General features: G+C 33.9%; 1 protein-coding gene across 1 annotated transcript; it reads left to right on the top strand.

Annotated features, from left to right (window-relative positions):
* Window positions 1-309: 309 nt before the first annotated feature.
* LOC142628394 (uncharacterized) lies at window positions 310-1804 on the top strand. Its single transcript, XM_075802505.1, has 3 exons — window positions 310-697; window positions 1517-1564; window positions 1712-1804. The coding sequence occupies exons 1-3, from the start codon at window positions 368-370 to the stop codon at window positions 1802-1804; spliced, it is 471 nt and encodes a 156-aa protein (XP_075658620.1). The 5' UTR covers window positions 310-367.
* The last annotated feature ends 7433 nt before the right edge of the window (window positions 1805-9237 follow it).

Genomic DNA, 9237 nt, shown 5'->3' on the forward strand with positions numbered 1-9237 from the left:
GCTTGATGGAGGTAATTCGTTACAAGCTGCAGAACAATTCGACTTTTAATTGTAGTTTATCTTTATTTTGAAAGCCAGACATAGGATTTAATTGCTTGGAGAAGTTGTTTATAATTTAAAGTAATAAAATGATTTTTTTTTTCAAAAGACACCCTTAATTTTTTAACTGTTGAGCTTTTCGAGGTGTAAATTGTTGATTTTGTTTTCTGAAAGGCGTACAAGGCAATCGACTTATCATTTTGTTTAAATTGCATTAATATTCCATTTGTCAATGTTGGCTTTGTTTTTAGATATTGGACAATTTAGGAGGAACAGTCATGATGGTTATTGACAGCTTAAAGGTCTCTCAGCTTGCACAGATCATCGAATGTTCATGTGTCGCAGCTGTGATAGAAGCCTGCATGATGGCACTTCCCAGCATCAGAAACAGGTCATCAGCAGTTACATGGGATGCCCTTCTGCTAAGGATTTTGCAGCATTGTGGGGTTTTGAACTTAATGAAGTAGGCAATAGTACTCAACCAGATCACTTTCCGTCCACTTCACATATTTCTGAGGATTCCAGCGTGGTAAATTTGGCTATTCCAAGGCAATCTTGCTCACAAATTGGAGGCCCTTCAGTGTTATGTGCAGTGAATCCTGCAACTCTAGGCTCTAGTACAGAATCTGAAGTGGGATCAAGCAGTCAACAAAGTAAGGTAAGGCAGGGTTTATGCTTGCAAGTATCAACTATGTAACTTGGCTTTAATGATAATATGCCTTTTTTGTCGTGTATAAATTTCCCTTTTATTTTCTTCCAATTGTTTTTTTCTCTCTTTTGTGATAAATTAGGATTTTAGGTCACAATATAAGAAGTTCAGGCCCAGGTAAAGTTTATGCAAATTATGATTTAGCAAATTGTTGATATGGGACAGGTTTTAAGATTTGAGGAGATTCATAACCATTTTACATTGTCATGTCTTAGTTTAGTCATCATCAAAACTCAAAGTCATAGCTAAGTTTTTGTAATTCTACATTGATGAATTTCTCCATCTGACTATTGATCTGACACATGAGTTTTAATATACTATTAGCAGACTTTTGCAACTGATTTGCTACCTCATTTTACATTTTTTGCATTTGTTATCATTTCTTGCATCACTTCTTTTGGTGTGTGGTTTGCTATCATTTGTTGCATCAGTTACATCAACTTTGATTTTCTTCTTCTTTTTTTAAATTTTATTTTATGATTTTGAATATGGATAAACTCTTCATCTGAAGATAAATTCTTGCTGCCAATTTTAATGTGCATTATAATTAATGCTGGTACTCATGGAATGCAGTATATCTAAACTGTGCTAACAGTTAGGCCAGTCAGGTCAATTTGTTTGAGATTGATATTGATAATAAACTAAATAGTCCACCATCATAAGTTGTAGTCTCCGAAGCTATTTTGGGGCTCTGGTAGATTTCACGGAGTATCTAACCATGTGTTTGTGCCCATATTGCTATTTCTTAATTGGTGGTTGAAATTTCAGGACTATGCTATAATTGTTCTAAACAATCCCCCAAAATTGCCAGTTAAGGTCAGTATCCTCTGACCCTATTCATTTTAATGATAGACTGTTGCTTCAGTTTATTCAATTGCCACTTGCCACTTAAACTTTATATATATATATATATATATATATATATATATATATATATATATATATTTATAACTATGTTCTTAGGGGAATCTGCCTGTTCATAGCCGCATGGATGCTCTGGCAGCTGCAACTCTTTGTTATGATTATGATGAGGGTCCTAAGTTGGTAAGCTTTTAGTTTTAGATGATTACTTTGTACTTTCAAAAACTGATTGTTATGTAATGAGGTTGTTGATCCAAATAATTACAAAAGATGTTTCCACTTATAATATTGTTATTTTTTTGGCTGTGGGTTCTGTGTTTGAGATTTTTTTTTTTTCAGTTTGTGATTGTTTAGTGAAATCCAGAACTAGGTTGAATAGGATAGTAACTAGTTGAGAAAGCAGATCTGTGCTATATCTGCCTAAAATTAAGGCTCAAGTATGGTTAAGTCTATAAACAAATAGAAACAAGCTTTTTATCGAGCCAAAGCCAAGCTGTTTATGTCCGGCTTGGTTCATTTACTGCCGTAATCATCTTATCATTACTTGTATGTGTTTATTTATTTATGTTTCATGAATACCATTGAGTACTTTGTCCCCCTTAATGCAAAGACGTAAAAGTTCTATTTCTTAAGGAAGTTAAGAAATATATATATACATACATATATATATATATATATATATATTGGGTCAAAGGAAGTTTTATATATATATATATATATATATATATATATATATATATATATATATAAAGGAAGTTTGCTGTTCTCATGGAGGTATTTTGTTAGGTTCATCGTCTTGACAGAGAGAGCAGTGGCCTCCTCTTGATGGAGAGAACCAAAGAACCAAAGAGAGCAGTGGCCTCCTCTAAAAACCACCCCCAACTAGCCCCTGACTCCTTGTCCACAACAGCAAAGGCGAGAGGCAAAACCTTTTGGTTAGCATCCGTTGCCATTGCAATCATCAACACCCCTCGATATTTACCATACAAATGAGTCCTATCAATACTGATCACTGGCCTGCAATATCTAAATGCAGCAATGCAAGGAGCGAATGCCCAAAATACATAGCGCAGTAACGTAGTACCATCTATGGGGCTAGGTATGGTCCAATAGCTGTACTGGGTACTCGAATCCTGATCCAAGTATGCCAACAACAATTTTCACAACCTTTGGTAAGACTCCTCCCAATCTCCAAATATCTTAGCAATTGCCTTTTGTTTTGCATCCCATACCTTATAGTAAGAGAGCTTATGATTATACTTAGTATCTATGTGGCCCTGGAGCTCATCAATACGACCAGTGTGATTTTGTCGCAATTTCCCCACAATTTCTGATGCAACAAAATTAGAATCCATCATTTTACCGTCTCTTTGCAGGCCAAAGGGTATACAACTGTGTGGACCCACATAAGACGTGACCATCCACAAACCATTTAATTTAGCCTTCATGAATGCCCCAACGTACCACTTGCAGTTGGTGTCAATGCCCGCAGCACACAATTTAGTTTTGGTCGACCTCCGGATTATAAAATTTCTATTATCCTTTGCTGCGTATATTATCAATGCACGCTTCACCGCCTCTTTATTTGCAAAAGTCAACCCTTTATTAAAATGCATCCCATCTTCCCAAGTAGAAACAAATGGTATCTGAAGACGTGAAGGATCAATCATATTTTCCCAAGTATTTGCGGAGAATGACTCGACAGGAGGTGTGTAGGCAGTGGTCGTATTTGTAACATGCTGGACACCAATATCATCGTCCGCATCACCTTCATCATGACACTCCATATTTTCCTCTTCAAAATTGGAAGCAAGTTCATGGTCATCCACATCCTTCTCAAAGTCGCCTTGCTCAATCCTCTCTTCGTACTCATCCATATCATCGAGATTTTCATCATTATTCACAAAATGATCTTCGTCCTCCACCCCTAAATATGTCTCTTGAGGTTGAAGTGTTTCACTAGTATTGGCAGCATAATCTTGAGATGGGAATGTGTAACCTCCCATTGTAGTGCATCCATCGTCTAATTGCAAAGATGTAGTTGTTTGTTGCTGCAACTCCTCGACATCAACTTCTGCGAGCGGCTCGGAACTTACGTACAACTCAGCAGCATTTACTTGGGGCATTTTATGGATTCTATTAAACATGACATTTACATGTTTATCTTCTTTGATCGCCATGTACTTGTAATTTATCCGCTCATGAAGGACTTCTTGTGGGTAACGATAAATAATATTTATGTCATAACAAGTAGGGCTCAAACTCAGTTCTTTCATTATTTTCATCTTCAAATCATTCAATGTCTTCAACTTACGACGTATCATCATGTAATAGCATTCAATACTCGGCCCTTGAAATGCGAATCCGTCAATCTGTTCAGGATTGAAAAGGGGACCATCGTAGTATACATTTATGTCAATATTCTTCAGAGATTGTGAACCTATTAGAGTCAAGGGTAATATGTTAGTGACATATTTTAACACAATTACAAAACATTTTTATGTACTCAAAGTAGGAAAATTACAACTTCTTACATCCAACGCACCCCACATTTGCATATACTCACTCCACATCACATACAAACACACTCAATCATTATCATTTCATACTCAAACAAATAAAAAAACTAAAGACAACACTTACCCCCACTACAAAATTTCAAATCATTCTAACAAAAAGATAATAACAAATATTAAACCAAACAACAACAAAAATAGCCATGATAAAAGCCTAACAATACAGATATATATCTTAAATATTTTTTACTTCTTATAAAAAAAAATAAAAAAAGCCTAGCATATATACACTAACTTGTTACATCATATGCATGTACAAACCCCACATTAACATATATACTCAATCATTACCATTTGTTTCTAAACAAAAAAAAAATTCATTAATCATACTCAAATTAAAAAAAAAAAAAAACTAAATGCACAAATATTCAAATCATTCTATAAAAAATATAAAGAAAAATTACAAACCAAACAAAAAAACTAATGATACATACCCATAAAAAACCTAACATTACATATATGTAACTAACAACTACCCATAAAAAAACCCTAACATTACATCTATGTAACTAACAACTATTCAAAAAAAAAAAAAAAAACTAACAACTAGAGAGAGTGTATAAAAACCTTACTTGACATGAGAATGTGTAAATGGAGGGTGAGTTTGATTTGAAGTTTTCTATGAGAGTGAGAGAGAGAGAGTGAGAGAGGAAGAGAGAGCTGCTGGGTTTTTAGGTGTGGCAAACGGCAGAACCCAGAAAATAGGTATGGTATGATAAAAAGAAGCTGCTCTAACCACGTGGCAGAAAGGGGACCGACCATTGAAAATCGAGTCTCTGAGACTCGATTTTCCTTTATAAAAACCGAGTCTATGAGACTCGATATCTACTTGGAGTTCCCGTTCATCCAACTGGCAGCATATAATAGTATTTAATTCTTCGCATATAAATCGACTCTCTAAGAGTCGATTTCCAGGTGGCCGCCACATGGAAAAGAGCCACATCAGATCTGATCAACCCACGAAAATCGAGTATCTAAGAGACGATTTATAGGTTTACAATCGACTCTATAAGAGTCGAGATGTTAGTATTACATATTCTTCCAAACAAGTGCTTACTAACTATATTCTTCAACCGTTATGGCTAATGGGCCATTTTCTCCCGCAAAACTGTCTTTGTAATTTATCAATGCGAAATTTTAATTTATCATAAAGAAAGACTTAAATTTGCGTATTCTAGTATTCTTAACCAGTTCTTTATTTTAAAATTTTGCGACCAAATGCTTTCTGAATGTTTCTTTAACAAAGCATATAGTCCGCTACTAGTTTTGCTAAGGAATCACATCAGGTTGATAAAACCTGGTAATATTGCTCCTTAAACTAGCATGAAACTTTTAAGTTATATGTTAATTAGTATGATTTAGAAGCTTTGATGTTGCTTATATACAATACAGACTAACCAAACAATCTTTTCCCATGAGTAAAAGCAACCATATTTCTAATGCTCATTTGATCAAACTTATGTTACTTTTTTTTTACTTTTCCCCTTTTTGCGACAACAAATTTTGTAAAAGGAATATCAGAAAATGAAATATTTCAAATATAGTCTTATCAAGGTGTTAATTTGCAATAATTTTATACCAAGTATCCCAAGCATTTTATCATGGTGAAAAGACAAAATTAGTCAAATCATAGACATAAATATTGAGAAATATACACAATATAAACCTTCTTTTGTGGTAAAAAAAAAAAAGATGAAAATTTTGAAGCCTCAAACCATGACAAAAGCAAACTTTCATAAATTAAAACAATGATGATATTTTAGGATGAGATCATTTATTTTATGTACACACCATAAATTTAACCTATAATGTATCCTTCATGATAATTGTTCTTTATACCAATTGGTTTTTTGTGTAGGTAAGTTTTAATAATAAGATGTTTTGCTAGTTAAGCTAACTGGAACTCAATTTTAGATGATAATTTTTTTCCCTTTTATGGGATAATTTCTAGGTTTACACAAGGAATCTAAAGAGACTATCTCACGGGAGACTATCTTAATTTATTTTCACTTCCTTCCCTAACAAAGGATTTCTTAATTTATTATTTGTAGACATAAATGAAAACCTAATTAATTCTAAAGAGAAGAATACCTTATCAATGTAACTAAATTTATTAGAAGTTCAAGAGAAAGATTTGAATCCAAGTTCTTTACCTAATGTTCAAACACATATGTAATAACTTCAATTTCTTGGAAAAGCTTGAGCTTCACCTAATGTTCAAATGATGATATGGGATTCTTTTCTTTTTTTTCTTTTTCTGCATGATTTATTTATAATGGGGGCTGAATCTTGAATCTTTATCTATGATGAATAAAGCTGCCACCAAAATTATAAGGGTCTGGAATTAATAATGAGAAGACCATGATCACACACTTCAACTTATAGTATATGTATACTTTTGGGCTTTTGGCTGTTAATATTTGGATTCTGTGTTATGATCAAGTCAAGACAGCTATGATAATTTTAAAAGTCATATTTGGAGTTTTGGACCAATGTATTTGGTGTGGTAGACTTTGGATTTTTTTTTTCCTTGGGGCATGATTTATCTGAATAGGATAGATATATTTCTATTATGAAGAATTTCATTCTTCTATTTAAAGAAAGAAAAAAAAGTCACAATGGGCACTGTCACGGATTGGGAAGTTGTGGAGGGGCCACAAAGCATCCTTGAAGGTGAAGTACTACAAGCTAGGCATTCCTAAGGAAGCTTTACTTGAGCTATCACCACCGAATGTTGATGACAATCAATTTCATGTCTTGTTGGAGTATTGGTTTTTCTTAGAAAGGCATGGTAGTAATAGTTACAGTAGTATAGATGTTTTGCTTTTATAGGTTCCATGCTCAAGAGTATTATATGTTAGCTTGTTATTGTAATTGGTAGTGACTTTGTTGAAATGTTTGTAGGACCTGTCTTAAGATAACAAAGACCTACGTGGGAAGTTGACGGAGCTGCATACGTTGGGATCCAGAAGCTATGCCTAGATGGCAGATGACAGATAGCATTGTAAGAACAACATTGTATATATTTATAACATGCAAAAATTAACAAAGCTTATATTATTTTGCGTTCTAAAGTAAAATTAAATGTGGTTCGACACCATCGATTTGACACCCTTGCTTTAATATGCCAAATGTATTGACCATGTTGTAGGCAAACAAGAAAGGCAGGCAAATAGAGAGAGGTGAGATGTATGAAGTGGCGTATTCTCACTGTGATAGTCCTGCTGTGAATGAAATGAAACTGTGGAAGATAACATTTTAAGTTTGTAACAAATTATACTGTATTTGAATGTATTATATTTTGAGTTGGAAAGAAGTTCTTTGATGGTGGAGAACTATTTGAGATTGAAGCTACTGGTTCATATGGTTCATTACAGGTGCTATAAAATATGAGTTGTGGATGCTATTAAAGAAAATATAAATTGTAGATATATGTAACTTCAGTGGATGCTATTAAAGAAAACAATTTATTTTTTTTTTTTTTTAAGAATAAGAGCAGATCACTCAGTCAACCCTAGGTAGAGAATCCTAGAGGTTTTGTTCCTTGTTGCTTGGTGCTGACTCTAAGCAATCCTAAATGCCAACTTGTAGTTTATCTATCAATTATTTTTCTGTTCTCCAAATTTTAATTCAATGGATGCTATTAAAGAAATTCTTGCAAAGAATAAGAGCATATAATTCAGCCAATCCTAGGTAAAATCCTAGAGGTTTTGTTCTTTGTTACTTGGTGCAAACTCCAAGCAATCCAAGATGCTAAATCCTAGGTAATTTATCAATTATTTTTCTGCTCTTCAAAATTTTATTGTTGTTTGGTTTTGTCCTGTATCAAAAACTCAAATAAAACAAGCAAAGACAAGTTCTCGCATTTAAAACAAAACAAAAAATGAGTCCTCATTTGGTTTTAAACACAAAATCCACTCTTTGCCCCAATTCTAAACCACATCTGTTGGGGAGGTCCGAACTGTACTGGTTTGTCCTTCAATCCATATATTGTTTCTTGCTTAGAGGACCTCAATATTAAGATAGACTTCACAAAGACATATCTGCTGGTCAATTTGCCAAATTGCTCTAGCAATTTCAGTGGCCACTAATTTTATGCAGTTATTAGCTTGCAACATCATCCACCACCAACACTACGTTATTTTTTAGACATTTTGCATTCCAATGATCTGAAGTTAGCATAAAAGCTTATCTCCGAACAGTTCGTGTCTGTGGATGTAAACTTGGTTGGATTGTTGGTGTGGGGTTGACAATAAAGCCCAATTCTAGAAGTTTCTCACTTACTTTGGTTTAAGCTACTAAAGAAGCAGCCATGGAAGTTTTTGAAGCTTCCTCCGTTCCTTCACTTTCCACATTCTGATCACACTTAATAAAACCAAATGCAAAATGCCCCATGTTCTTATATTTTTATTACCCAATTCAACTTTCTTATTTAGCAAGAAAAAAAAAATCAAGGTTTTATCACCATAAACCCATCAAGGTGATAAATTTTATTTCCAAAAAAAAAAAAAAAAAAATCAACCCATGACTTCGCCAAGAGGAAGCCAAATGCAAATTATAAATAAATAAAAAAACTTGATGGGTATCGATGTGGTAGTGTGATAGGACCATGGAAGCCTTGGGTCTTGAGGGTGATAGTTGTCTCTACTCTCGAGTGGGCAAGTTGCAGTGTATTCCATGATATATATAGTGGAAGATAAGTCATGTATGAGAGAGATAAGTTACATGTATGACGTGGATTTGTTTTCACCCTCAGATTGTGTATTTGTCACTTGTTGTTTATTTTAATTAGTATTAAAATAGGAGAGAATGAATGAGAGACTTTTAAATGGAGGGGAGCCAGACCCAATTTGAATACCCCCATGCACTTTCACTTCTTATAAGCATTCTCCATCCTCCCTACCAAAACAAAACAAAAAAACTGATTTTTGAAAATGGTTAAGGCTCATATTAACCCCATATTTAGATTTAAGAAGAGCTTTTTAATAAAATGTGTGGTTGGTGGAATTATTGAAAAATGTCTAACACTGTTGCCCAAAGGCCTAAACTTAG

The sequence above is a fragment of the Castanea sativa genome, chromosome 3 (assembly GCF_040712315.1).
Source record: "Castanea sativa cultivar Marrone di Chiusa Pesio chromosome 3, ASM4071231v1".
NCBI lineage: Eukaryota > Viridiplantae > Streptophyta > Magnoliopsida > Fagales > Fagaceae > Castanea > Castanea sativa.

Bases quoted from the DNA above. Each gene is read 5' to 3' on its own strand.
- LOC142628394 (XM_075802505.1), top strand. From the start codon at position 368: ATGTTCATGTGTCGCAGCTGTGATAGAAGCCTGCATGATGGCACTTCC. The intron at 698-1,516 runs GTAAGGCAGGGT...TTGAAATTTCAG, and splicing joins CAAGCAGTCAACAAAGTAAG to GACTATGCTATAATTGTTCT. The intron at 1,565-1,711 runs GTCAGTATCCTC...CTATGTTCTTAG, and splicing joins CCCCAAAATTGCCAGTTAAG to GGGAATCTGCCTGTTCATAG.